This window comes from Psammomys obesus, unplaced genomic scaffold (genome assembly GCF_907164565.1).
Source record: "Psammomys obesus unplaced genomic scaffold, mPsaObe1.curated_primary_1811, whole genome shotgun sequence".
In the NCBI taxonomy this organism is placed as follows: Eukaryota; Metazoa; Chordata; class Mammalia; order Rodentia; family Muridae; genus Psammomys; species Psammomys obesus.
The window spans coordinates 25,128,135-25,142,769 of NW_026585797.1; the positions used below are offsets into that span (position 1 = coordinate 25,128,135).

General features: G+C 42.8%; 1 protein-coding gene across 5 annotated transcripts in view; it reads right to left on the reverse strand.

Moving 5' to 3' along the window:
• The window catches only part of Ncoa7 (nuclear receptor coactivator 7), a 138,085-nt gene that overhangs the window by 105,157 nt on the left and 18,293 nt on the right, over positions 1-14,635 (reverse strand). For all 5 annotated transcript variants that reach the window (XM_055599332.1, XM_055599334.1, XM_055599333.1 and 2 more), the window contains exon 2: positions 9,733-9,853. In XM_055599332.1, the coding sequence (XP_055455307.1) occupies positions 9,733-9,791 (59 nt within the window). In that variant the 5' untranslated portion in view covers positions 9,792-9,853. The remainder of the gene's footprint in view (positions 1-9,732; positions 9,854-14,635) is intronic.

The window sequence follows — 14,635 nt, forward strand, 5'->3', positions numbered from 1 at the left end:
GAGCAGCGAGCACAGTGATCCTGACAGTGAAAGGGCCAACTCCTGAGAAGGTACAGAGTCAACACTGACCACCTTCTCCAAATCATTTCCTTTGCTTTTCAGGTATCAATACAGTGAAAACCGGTGATGTGATGGGGTATCTGAGCCCAACTGGTAAATTGTTTCTTCTCCGAGTTTCCGACATCCTGTGGACAGTCAAAGCTCTAAGGGCCCTGGGCCAGCAGGCGAAAACAGGCTATACTGAAGCTTAAAAGGGCAGCAGTTTCCACGCACCACTCTTCCCACGTGGTGGGCTCTTTCTAGGATCAAATACTGCTCTGCGGGGCTGGGGAGGGCGGGCATGGCCCTCCATCCTCACCCAATGTGGCAGCACGGTTGGTCAGAACTATCCACTCAAGCTAGGGCTCGTACTCAACCTCGGGGGTAAACGCGGCCTGTGTCAGGTGGATTTCTGTATCCGTGTCTACTGCGAGAAACCCCTCCTCCTGGAGAAGATGCAGTCTTAGCCAATTAAATCCCTTGAGTTCAGAACCCAGGCACAGAGGTGCAATGCGCAGGCTGTGTTTCCCACCACCGCGGCTAACATGTTACCCATAGGACAGTTGGGCAGCATTGGTCAAACACAGCGTAGGTTAGGTTATCTGCAGAGTATAAGCCAAATACTTCAGGAAAGGTCTTTTACTAAGCAACCCGAAAATCAGAAGCTAGGTAACTTTTTCTAATTTAATCTACAATGGGTTAAATGCGCTTTAGGCTGCCAGGATTGCCCATGGAGGTCTGTCCTACCCACACGATGAGGAACAGCAAGTCAACAGCCTGAGTTAACCTACAGTACCGTCCTTCAGACTGTCTACGCATAACATTATCCCTTTTTCCTGTGAAACTTGTACGTGACCCTGGATATTCAGGTATTATGAAACATGACTAAAGATTAAACAATTACAGGAAATAAACCAAAAATTCACTTTGAGATAATGTTGACAACTGTATAATTTCATCATTTATTAAAGATGAAGGCAACTTTGTATATTAATGAGAGATGGGTTTGTTTATTTTTACGTGACTCTTTGCTGATTATCAGACATTCAGAATTTTCAATATTCTTCAGAAAAGATCCACATTTTTATTTTATAATCGTCAAGGCTGAGAATGTCACTCCATAAGTACATAGCACAGAGGGTACAGGTATGCTTAAGGCATTTCATAAATTGTTACATTTCACATTCTGTTCTAATCCCAAGCTTAAATTCATGTAATATTTTTTAAGTTAAATTCACTTACTCAAACAGCAGTTTTTTAAAATTCAAGAGTTGTGGGGTTGGAGTGATGGCTTAGTGGTTAAGAGCACATACCCCTCTTGCAAAGAATCTGAGTTCAATTCACAGCACCCATACCTGGAAGCTCACAACTTCCTGTAATTCTACCTCCCAGAGATCTGACACCCCTCTGGCCTCCTCACTCATATGGAGGTGTATACATGTATACAAAAATAAATAATAAAAAAAAATAATTTTTAAAAATTTTAAGTGTACTCCAAAGACATACTAACTTGATACTTCCATAAGGAAGTAAGAGTAGGGAATAAGAGTAGGGAAATATTGCTAAGTCTTTGTTTTCTAGAATTATTCTGTTTCTACAAAAGCAGGGGACCTGTGTATACAGTAAACACCCTGCAGTTCACAGTACACAGCAGTCTCAAATAGAAGCTGAGGTGTTCTGGGCGATTCCCCAGCATGGAGTAGCACGGTGGCACACACCCACACGCTGTGTGTTGGTATCCAAGGCTGTGGGGAGTCTGTGCGAGGGAACACGGTCAAGCTGCCCAAAACACCCCAGAATTCATTGCACATTTGATTCCAAGTTACACTTTGGTCATTCTCAGGCAAGAAACCTTTTATAGGTGGCAACTCTTTCAAGACCCTCACAACCAGTCGTACATACCCCAGCGCAGGTGTGGTCACAGTTTAAGAATCTGTGTTCCACAAGGTGCTTTTAGACACAGGTGCCATATGGCTTTGTGCAGGATGGCAGAACTCAGGCCCTGCATGGGAACAGACCCCGATGGGTTCAGCTGCGGTTTTTCTGTCTACCTGATATCAACATCTTTTGGTATATTTTCTATTTAGCTGTTTTTATTGGGGTTCTTATGCCTCTATCTCCCTTCCAACCCTTATCCCTTCCAACACCTCAATACCAGGTAGGAGAGACAGAGGGTTAGTGGAGAGATCTTTTTAGACTACCCGCCTGCTGATTAGGAGCACTGAGCAGCTTGAGGCAAGTCTGACTTTCATGTACTTGGAATATTTCCAGCTCTTTTTTTTAATCTCTTTTCTCTGGACTACTTGAAGTTCAGCAACAGCAGCAGCAGCAACAGCAGGAGCAGAAACCAGCAGGAGGAAGGCCACACCTCCTCTCTTGGGGTGCCCTCTCTAATGTCCCCAGAATTAAACTATCTTCAGCTGGCAGAACCACATGCCCTGCCAGAGCACTCAAGAGTCAAATAGTCTGCTGCTGTCAACAATCTGAAGGTGCCCTATACCCCGGGATTAAAACAAAAACATGTTTATATAACATAACTGGGTTTTTAAAGATACCAAAATTGTCACTACAAACATCTTTAGGTTCCCAGCTTCCATAAAAGTCAAATCCTATTTGGGGAGGAAGCTTTGTACTTATCAGATGTTTGGTATAAAGATTGTATGGGTTTGTTTTCATTAGCGTTTTTCACATCAAAACGTGGAGGAAGGAGGTCATAGTTACACTGAACCCTGGGAAAAGATGATGATGATCACAGATAAAGGTGACCAGTTCAGGCATCTGGCTACCTCAACATCTTCCCGGCATCACGGGGAGGCTACAACTCAGACACGCCTCCCTGAGATATGACTGTGACTTTGATTAGCAGTCACTGACTACAAAGTACCATGGGACTAAGGTCATTGATACTTCTGCCTCATGGGTTTAGGGCCCGACTATTAACTACATGGGAAACTCAAGATTTCTCAAGGCCCTTTGGACTATATAATTCCAGTTCAAAATATTCTAATACCTAACTGTACTACCTAGCTAAGTATCTCTGGGAAACACATGATTCTATTTGTTTTATTATATAAGAGTTCCCTCTCCCTGATCTCAACAACAGGAGAAGCTTACCAGATGATAGCAGCCTGTGGGGATGAGAACTAGGTAAGGATCAAAGTGCAGGTAGCCATGGAAGGAAGGCATGGAATGAACTGGGCAAGCTTTCATGGCACCAGGCAGTCTTCCTGTCTACAGAGCCTTCTTGGTTTCTCTATGGGAAAGTCTACCATGTATCCCCAAGAAGTAAATATATTTTAACAAATGTATGTTTGCTTGTTTGTTTGTTTGTAAGACAAGGACTCACTATGTAGCTCTGGCTGTCTTTGAACACACTATATTAAACAGGCTGTCCTTGAACTCACAGAGATCCACCTGCCTCTGCCTCCAAGTATTGGGATTAAAGGTATGTACCAGTATGTCTGGCTGGAGAGATGTCTTAGCAGTTAAGAGCCCAGGCAGCTCTTCTAGAGGAACTGGGTTCAATTCTCAGTACCCACCTGGCCGCTCACAACTGTCTGTAATTCCAGTCCCAGGGAATCTGACACCCTCACACAGACATACACGCAGGCAGAACACCAATGTATACAGATATAAATTGATAAATTAAAGAGAAAGACGTGAACCCCAGTATGAGCTCTCAGCTTCCCCTCTTGAAGAAAGTGCTTCAAGGACCACATGTCTAGCTCTGAGCCTCCTTGCTGTGGTCCTTCTCCTAGCCTAGGATGCTTGCTTGCTCTTTCAAATCATCTTAATGTTAGTCTCATGTGGGCCAGCAAGATGGCTCAGTGTGTTTAAGCACCTGCCACCAAAGCCACCAAGCCAAACAACCTGAATTCAGTCCCTGAACCAATGTGGTGGAAGGAGAGTATTGACTCCTGCAAGTTATCATGTGATATCCACATGTCCACTGCGACACACATGAGCTCACATACGTGCACACACAGAATAAATAAATGATACAATAAAAACTTCATGTTATTCATGTTTAGCAACTGAAGAAGTGTAAAGGGCATTTCAAGGACTTGTCCAAGGCTATTTCCTGATGTGACTTCCACAAGCCAGTGCTGTGATGGTAATTAGGAGGCAATGGGCGGATCAGAGGCTGGCAGCGGGAGTGCAGAGTTGGTTATGGGAGGAGTGGGGATGGGAGCTATCAGAGATGGGAGGATGGCTGCTCAAGTGTGCTCTGCGCTCTGTATCCTTTATCATTGCAGCTGCTGGCAGAGAAGTTGGGATGATAGTGCTGGCCCTGACAGGGCCGGGTGGGAGAGGGCAGCGGGTGGGAAGGGCGGTGCTGCTTCTGGTGATAAGCAAGGAGGAACTGAGGAGCCAGCAAGTCTGAGGAAGGCAGACCTCTGTGTACAGCATACACTCAGGGTCTATTTGTCAGTCCTCCCAAACCTTGCAGGGGTAAACCTTCCCGTAGTCCTCCCACACTCCTCCCACAGTCCTCCTGGAACCTCCAGGAACACCCCACTTGGTTTAATGTCATCAAATAACCCTTGACCCTAAAAAAAATTTTCAAAAAATGTAAAAAAAAAAAAAAAAAAAAAAAAAAGTCATCACGTGTGCGTGGGCAGACGTGTGCCTGCCCACGTATCTGTCATGGACGAGAGAGAACATATTATGGGAGCTGCACATTCTCTCCTTCTATCACGTGGGTCTCGGGGAAGCCATTCAGGTCACCAGTCCTGGCTGCGAGTACCATTATGCCAGCACTCCAAACATGCAAAGATGGGCTTGAGGTACAGTTTAGCAGTGGTGTGTGTTTAGAATATTGGAGGTCCTGGGAGCAATCCTTAATAACACACACACACACACACACACTGGAACCCACATGGAAATCACAGAGTGAAAACAATGTGAAATGATAATGGAAGAGGGGTACTGATTAAGAAATACCTGCGTTTTAACCGCAATGGAAAGGCAAGCAAACGGGGCCATCATAGTTAACGATCACCCCAGAGGAAGAGTGGCACAAATAAACTCATTTAATAATTCAGTTCTTCATTTGGTGAGTTTCGTTATTTCTGTTGTTGATGTTTTGAGGCTCCTTTCTTTCCCTTTTATTTTTTGAGACAGGGTATCACTGTACTAGCCTCGGCTGGCCTGAAGATTGTCATGTAGACAGACTGTTTTGAAACTTGTGGGGACCCAGCTGCCTCTGCCCCCTGAGTGCTGGGATTACAGGTATGCACAACTGTGCCTAGCCTTTCATTTGTGGTTTTTGTTTTTGTTTTTGTTTTTAAAGGATCATAGGATGCATAGATAATATACTCTGAGTCTACAAATCCTTTGCAAAGACATGAGGAAAGGTCCCAAGAGTCAGCCATTCTCACTAAACTACTGCTTCAAACCTACAACTCCACAGAAGCTCCTGATAGCCAGACGGCCAAAGGTCAGGACACCTAAAAGTTCACCAGACTTAAGCAGAGAAAATCCACCTGGTAGGAATCCATTTTCCCACTTATGCGTTACACAGCTAAGCCAGGTATGGTGGCGAACGCCTGTAATCCCAGTGCTCAGGGAGGCATAGGCAGGCTGATCTCTGTGAGTTCAAGGCTAGCCTGGTCTACAAAGAGAGTCTGGGACAGCTAAGGTTACACAGAGAAGCCCTGTCTCAAAAAAACAAAACAACAATACAGCTATATTTCAAATAGCTAACTCAATACAGGCTTATTAAACTATGATTTTTTTAATTTAATTTTTGGAGGCAGGCTCTTACTATGTAGGCAAAGCTATTCTGTGAATCACTACTGAGTCCAACTTCATGTTAAACTTGAGATCCTCCTGCCTCAGTCTACTTCAATTTTCCTCAGACTTTCAAGTGCTAGGAATCAAAGCCTGTGGCCCCTCCGCCCATTTAAAGCAGACAAGTTTAACCTTTCTCCAGTTGAAAGGCACATCAAGGAAGGAGGTTTGGTAAAAGAGTATTTACCAAACACTGTCATACAACGCTTATGAAACCACATGTTAAAATAGCACACTCAAAAACTGTTGACTATTTATTGACTTGAGAAAAGGGGAAGCGGAGCAGGGGGGAACTGTTTGAAGAGGGTTGGTAGCCATCAGATACATATAGTGGTGGCATGCAGAGTAGGACAAATCTTGCCTTTGCTTTTCTCTGAACACAAAAGGGGGTTTAGGTAAAGTATGTAATTCCGTTTAGAGAGAAACTGTGATTGCATCAATTTGGCCTTGCCCTTGGCCTGACTTTGTGTTCTTCAAGAGATTGCTTGGACTTGTGTGGACTGCCCTTAAGTACATTGCCCCAGAAAAATCTGCCTGTGTTGTCAGAAACTGGCTCTTAAGTAAATTCTGTTGGGCAATTTCTCCTTATAACAAGTCTAGTTTCATCAGGAAGCATTTGGAAATATTATACTCTAGTAAGCTCCTTTCTTTTCTTTTTCCTTTATTTCTTTTTTTTTTTTTAACTTGGAGGGTTTTTTTCAATTTTGTAGGTACTTTTTGTTTCTTTGATTTTTGCTTTCTTTGTAAAGCTAAACTACAGAATAATTTCTTTCTCTCACTCCATTTCTACCCCCTCTTCCTTCCCCATCTCTTTTCTCTTTCCTTTGCCTCCTTCCTTCCTTCCTCCTTCTCCTTTCATCCCTCCTCATCTCATCTCTCTTTGCCTCTCTCTCCTCTCTTCTCTCCCCCTTGCTCCTTCTCTCTCCCTTCCCCTCTCTCCTCTCTTCCCTCTTTCTCTCTCCTCTCCTCTTCTCTCTCTCTCTTGCTCTTTGTATTTCCTAGTGACAAATACATTAATTGTTTTTAAGGTCCCACTGATGTTTTACCTTGATCTATCCCAGAAACTGCCAAGATCACATAAAAGCATTTTTTCGTCATATTTTTCCTTTGACTGTTTTTCCAGAGGAGGACAAGGTACACATGACAAATAAGAGGGTGCCAGTGGGCTGAAGATCTAGGCCTTTCTCCAGTGTGGGTCTGCATGCTGGTTTCATGAGCTCCCTTTACACTGAAGGATAAGATGTTAGGAAGTTAACATGCAGCATTATGCCCCAGGTCAGGACTGGGATTTGGAAATCCCTTTATAGCCAGACTAGGAAAGCACTTTTAGACCTTTCTCTGCAGGGCACATGTAGACAAAAAAGGGGGGGGGGAGGGAAACCAAGAATCTTGACTTGAATTCTACATCATATACAAAATTCAGCTCAAAATGGAACAAAGCCTTAAATATAAAACAAAATAGTATGTGTGTGTGTGTGTGTGTGTGTGTGTGTGTTCACATAACAACCTCTAGAAAATAAAGCAGGAACAAATATCTTTAGAATCTTGGACAGGGACAGAATTGTCACCCTTGACACCTAATGCATAATTCACAAAAGCAGAAACTGATAAACTAAACCAGAACAAAATTTAAAACTTTTGCTCTACTAAAAGAAAAAAACAACAACAAAAAAAGAAAACCCAAGCCACTGGCTGCACCAGAATATTTGTAAACCACATATCTCACAAAGGACTATATATAAAAGGTATAATAAGGCCTCAAAAATTCAACAGTAAAAGCCAGGAGATTCAATTCAAAAATGCGTAAAAGCCATGAAAATAAATTTCCCTGAAGATCTAGAGATGGTTGTACTTATGGTTGTGTGTGTGTGTGTATATGAACTCATACTAAGTTCATCAGACATTAATTAAAATCGCAGTGACCTATTACTGCACACTCACTGAAATGGCTACAGTAAGTGCTGACACCATGATAGGCTAGCGACAATGCAACCAAGACCACTCCTACATGGCTAATGGGCATGTCATGCGGTACAACCATTCATTCCGTAAGGATTGGCCATTCCTTATAAGGCAAAATGTTAATTTATTATTTGACCCAACAATTGAGTATTTAACCTAGAAAAATAAAAACCTGTTTTCACACAAAATGTTTCAGACTAGGAGTAATGGGTGACATTGTTTGCCGCCCCAAACCAGGAAAAAAAGAAGCTCCTCAATGGAGGAATGACTGAAAAGCTATTATCTGTCCCCGCATGGAATGGAATCATTTAACACAAAGGAACAGATTATTGAAAACCAATACATGCAACAAATTGGATAAATCAAAAGCAAATTACAGGAAGGGGGGGGGGACTTATTGCCAAAGGTTATATATGATTTCACTAGTCTTGAATTGAAATTCTGGAGTCTAAGAATCCACCAGTAGTTACAAAAGAGTGTCAGGACATGAGAATGTTTACAATAAAGAGCACACAGTATCCTTTTTTAGGAACCAGTTCAAGTTAACGGTGATACTTGCCAAACAAATCTATTCACAAGGTAGAACTGCATATAACTAAAGATGTGCATGCGCTCTCGTGCACACACAAACACACACACACACACACACACACACACGAACATGCACACATATGTAAATCTGGTGAATTGTGAACGGAGGTGGCATCCCTTATCAGTGTCAGTTTCCTAGAGGTGAGGCACATGAATACTAAAGGGGAAGTGAATGAAGGATACAGGATTTCTCTAAGATTACATACATCTACAAGGAAGTAGACCATTATGTCAAAGCAAAGAGTTACATAGTTCTCCCCTAAATGTACTACTTCTCTAATGATGCATCCATTTCGTGGCTGACTTCTTCCTTCCCCTGTGCTGTTACTCTCTCTAGTCCTGAGGAAACACTCTGCTGCAATACATACTTCAGCCCTTTCTTTCCCGAGCGCCTAATCTGCGATTTCTTATTCTGACTAGGACAGGTCCTTTGGAGGCCGCCCATGTTTGATGCTGCATGAAATGGATGAAACATTTTCTGAGTCTTTTATAAAGACTTGTTTGTAAAATGGAAATAAAATAACTTATGTCCAGGGCTTATTTTTAAATTATATAGCTAAAGCACGCACACACACACACACACACACACACATAGAAAGCCATCGATCTATTGACCTTTTCCCACTAAAATTCTAAAACACAGCTTAATTTGTAGATAAATATACTGATACCCCCCCCCCCAAAAAAAATCCTTTGGTTTTTAGTTCCAAGGCTTATACTTAGAAAACAGGAAATGCATCTTTACAAGCACAGATTTCAGGTTGTGGATAGAGTGAGGCTAAATTCAGTTCTGAAGCATACCAATTTAGGAGCCCATAATAATTACTTGAAACCTACACTCTCCCTGAGGCCAACAGCTCTATCGATCATTTAATTACAAGTGACAGCCAAACAGCTGCTTGAACCTGTGACAAGCCCACACCAGACAGCCTACCATAAAGCACTCATACATTAGAGAAGATGAAGTCCTAAGATATGAACTCTGATGACGTCCTCTCACCCAGTCCACCTACAAAGTGTATGCTTCTTAGCCACGGTTCTCCTTAAATAGGCCTTAGATAGGTCATACTTTAAATTAGTGCCTGACCAGCACTGAGCACTGAGGGTTAAAACTCCACGTAAGCTGCTAAGCACACAGGGAACCATCCAAGGTAGAAGACAGGTCATTTCTTGGATACTAACTTTACCAAAGGACAGAGTGCAGGATAGCTAACTGCTGTTGGTCACTCACACTATTGCTTGAACAATCGTACAGAACACCAACTGCCAAGTAATTCTCCAGGTCCAAGTCTTCTTGTGCATTACTGTCTTAAAGCACTGATATAGCTTTGCAAAATAAATGCTTACCGGGCAAAATAACTCTGTTTCCGTTCCTTCTGTTCCTTCTTCTCTTCCTTAGTATCCATAATACCACAGCCAAAAGTGCAAAGGATTGGGAAACTTCCTTTTAAATCAGTGAGTCATATTCCTGCAATTAAAAAAAAAAAAAAAAAAGGCAACAATCACTTGAGACTTTTATAATGGCTAAAAATATGCAGAATAAAGCAGAGTTTCATGGTCCCAAACAAATGAAGGATAAACTTTAACCAGGAGACAGTCACATGAGTAGAGTACAAAATGCAAATGGGTTGGGAGAAGGCAAACCACAACACGATAATTAGAATGCTAAGCCCCGAAGCAGAGCAGGGATGGAGACCAAAGCAAAATGCTCTCTTCATAAGTAACAATGACTTCGAAACAAAAGCTTTCACTGACTAGAGGCTACTGCTAGAGGCTACTGCTGCAGATGCTACTTTTATTCACTCATTTAAAAAAAAATACCCTACACAAAATCTCTCTCAGTATTTCATTATAAATAGTTCCCACAGGTAAGAGTGAAGATAGCTCACTAGGTGTTCTACAGAGATGTGCTTTGTTCAAAAATAACAATGACTTCGGCATTCTCTTTTACCTTCAGTAACATGGCAGTTAAGAACATCCCACTTGAGCCAATAGGGAAATGAAAGCAGAGAGGAAACTCCTCTGAAAACTACCTGTGCCTTTCTGCACCAGCTCAGCCTTCCCCCAGCCCCAGCACCACACACTCAACTATGCTTGCTGTAGTGGTTTAAACCAGTAATAAAAGCTTGTTTCTAGAGCAATCTTCCCTAAATACTACTTTTCATCATGCTTTTCCTCTGTTCAAAATTCTCCGTGTCCACTCAGGACCAGCTTCAGCAAGTTTAATTTCCTACAGCGCACTTGACCAGTCTCATGTACAATCATCAATAAAATTTAACTTCCTTATTTTTTCTTTTTTATAATGTATTCACTCTATATCCCTATTGTAGCCCCCTCCCTTATCTCTTCCCAGTCCTATACTCTCTCCTCTTCTTCCCTATCCCACTTCCCTAGACCACAGAAAGGGGGAGCCCTCTTCCCCTATCATCTGACCCTAGCCTATCAGCTCTCATCAGGACTGCCTAGATCCTCTTCCTCTGTGGCCTGGCAAGGCTGCCCAGCCAGGAGGAAGTGATCAAAGAGTAGGTAACAGAGTCCATATCAGAGATAATCCCTGCTCCCCTTACTAGGAAACCCATATGGAGACTGAGCTGTCTATGGGCTACAGCTGAGCAGGGGGTCTAGGTCCTCTCCATGCATGGTCCTTGGTTGGTACATCAGTCTCTTAAAGACCCTTGGGCCAAGATTTGTTGGCTTTGTTGCTCTCCTTATGGAGCTCCTGTCCCCTCCTGGTCCTTCTATCACCTCATTCTTCCCTAAGACTCCCTGCACTCTGCCCAGAGTTTGGCTATGAGTCTCAGTATCTGCTTAGATCCCCTGCTGGGTGGAGTCTTTCAGAGGACACCTATGGTAGGCTCCCTATCTATTCCCTCTCTTCAACCACTTCCGATGTCTGTTCTATTTGCCCTTCTGAATGAGAATTAATCATCCTCCCTAGGGTCCTCCTTGTTATTTAGCTTCTTTGGGTCTGTGGATTGTAGTATGGTTATCCTGTATATTAAATGGCTAATATCTGCTTTTAAGTGACTATATACCATGCATCTTTCTGCTTTGGGGATACCTCACACAGGATGATCATTCTAGCTCCATCCACTTGCCTGCAAGCAAAGTACATTTATTAGATACAATATGGTTTGTGTATCTATCTCAATTCAGTCTAGTTTCATCCACAATATACATTATAGGAAAGGCACTATTTTACATATCAGAGTTCAATGAGGCATTAGATTTGAAATGTTATGAGACATCTACTGTTTCAGAGGGACACAGCTGCCACAGGACACTGCAGAAAGAACAACCACTTGAAAGCAGCATCTCAAAATGTCATGTTGGACACGACAAAAATGCTTTATTTTGGGTCAATTAAAAGCCTTAATGTTTTAAAATTATTTTTAACTCTATGTTTGTGTCTGTGTCTGTGTGGGGGTATGTGCATGTAAGTGCAGGTTCTTGCCAAGGCCAAAGGCCTCAGATTCCCCTGGAGATGGAATTACAGGCAGTTGTGAGCTGCCTTCTGTGGATGCCGGGAACCAAACTCAGGCATTCTTCAAGAATAGTAAATGCCAGCAACTATTGCTGATATAAACTCATTGGTTGGCTTTTTGATCACCTCCCCCTAAGCGGGGAGCAGCCTTGCCAGGCCACAGAGGAAGACAATGCAGACCCTGATAGGCTAGGATCACAGGGAAGGGGAGGAGGACCCCCCCCCCATCAGTGGACTTGGGGAGGGGCTTGGGAGGCGATGAGGGAGGGGGCTACAGCTGAGATATAAAGTGAATAAACTGTAATTTATTAAAAAAATAAATGATTTTTTTAAAAAAAATAGTAAATGCTCTTAACTGCTGAGTCATCATCTCTTTAAACCAGAGTCATCATCTCCTTAAATCACTCCGCCTCACATGCTAAGGACGGGGCTTCCTAAGACAGGAATAGGGAAGAAGTTCAGTTTGAACCCAAGGAAGGGAACAGAAGAGCTCCCTACTGCCATAGCACCAAGTGTGCAGCACAGTAGCCTGGGCCTGAAGAGAAAGGCACAGGAAGGATAAGGGTCCTGGAAGAAAGACCTTGTTTGTCATGCTAAAGACCCATGCACCATCCCATCTAGGAATCCTGTGCTCCCACTGTGTGAGGCCACTGTGAGCCACCTCTAAGTGAGCACACCAAAGCCAGGGGCTGCTTCTGCAACAGCTGTGCCATGAGCAAACACTTCAATGGCTGTTCATGAGAACACCAACTTTATCATCCCTGATGTGTATGAAAGAAAGTCATATGTATGATTCTTTGCTGAGTCAATATGGTGGAATCATGATCAGACAATGTCTTGAAAGAACGAACATAGTAGAGTTGTCATAGAGAACTTAGGTTTAAAATTGGTTAAGAGAAGGCTGCTGGGGCTGGAGAGATGGCTCAGTGGTTTAGAGCATTGACTGCTCTTCCAGAGGTTCTGAGTTCAATTCCCAGAAACCACATGGTGACTCACAACCATCTATACTGGGGTCTGATGCCCTCTCCTGGCATGCAGGTGTACATGCAGTCGGAGAGCTCATATATAAAATAAATAAATCAATCTTTAGAGAGAGAGAGAGAGAGAGAGAGAGAGAGAGAAAGAGAGAGAGAGAGAAGGCAGCTCAAAAGCAGGCCATAGTACTTAGTACATAAAGGAGAATGAATTCGAGGAACACTGAGAAGCGAGGCGCATTAAGATTTGTTGGTCTATTCAATACAGATAGTGCAAGAGGAGGAGGACTGAAGGTCCTCCATGTTTCTGCTTTGGGAAGTAGGTGCACGGTGACAGCAGAGTTACCACTCAATGTACAGGGGGCACGCTGTGTGGGGGGTGGTGTATAAGGAGATTGAGATCAATTTTGGATATGCATGGCTTCTAAGGGTCTCTGGGTGGTCAACTGGAGACATTCTCTAGTCTTTTGGCTAATTTGGTTACAATGAAAGCACAGGAGGACAGAAAAAGCAAGAGGAAAAAAAAGAACAAGAAATGGTTGACTTAGGGGAAAAGGAAATAAAAAGGGAAGAAAAAAAAAACAACACTGTGAGATCACCCTGGAAGCTTGGCACAAGCTGTGCCATCAAATAAATACGATAATGAAAATGAAATAAAATAATGCAAATTTAAAAAAATAAGCCAGTGGAGAGAACAAACAGGGGCAAATAGCCAATGTGTGATAGCAACTTTGAGCTGTCAAAAAATAACCCTTAGGATGGAACATATAAGCGGCTCTATCTTGATGAAAGTAACAAGCATTCAGGGTAGTTAGGACTGCAATAGGTGAAGAGAGATGAGGGACCCCAAGATGAGGGACAGAACTAATCAGGATAGCATAGGAAAAAAGAAATCAATCTTGGTGGATGCAACCATGTCAACCATTCCGGCCTATTAGGTTCTTTGTCGATCCTTAGAACCACTTCACTCTGAAATTTCCCCTGTCTTTGGGGTGGGGCGGCTGAGCTGTCAGCTAATTTCCCTTACTGAACAGCATAGAACAGGGATTCAGAGCCAGTGTTGTACACTCTGGTGTCTTGTAAAAAACTTTGGAGTCAAAAGCAATTGGAGATGGGCTAGAAAATGCAGCATGGGATCTACAGCAGCCAGTGCTTCAAGCAAAGGCCACGCAGCCAAGACAGACGCAGCTGGCCTCATCAACTGTCACTGAAGCCAAAGAGCAGTGAGCATGGATGCCAAACCCCAGCGAGATGAGGTACTTTACGTTCATCCACAAATCTGTGGGATAAATGAGAGAAAGGAAAGATGGGAGCTGCCAACTCCAGTTAGCTCTGTCTCACGCTATGGTTTGAACTCAGGGCTCTTTCTCAATTCTAGCCTTTTCTTCATCCCTTTCCCAAGATTGAGGTTACCCTGTTTCTTTCCCTCTGGACCAGATCTAGCACAAACCTTTCCTATGTGCCCTTTTCTCTCCTCTTCAGGAATGTAGTTCACCTGCTATCTGTTACCCCAGGACATCGCATCATACACTGTGTGACACGCCTCCTCATTTAGCTTCCACAGGTCCAAACCATAAGCTGCCTTCAGTCCGGACATCATCTAGGCTGATACTTCCTTTGAGTTCCCTAAGCATATGGTACTACAATTGGTAGAAAATTCAGACAAAACTTATTTAAGCAAGAGGTCAAATTAATGCAGACTTGGTGATAAAAGTTCAACACTGGGTAAAGCTTAAATGTGTTTGATTATATATATATATATATATATATATATATATATATATATATATAT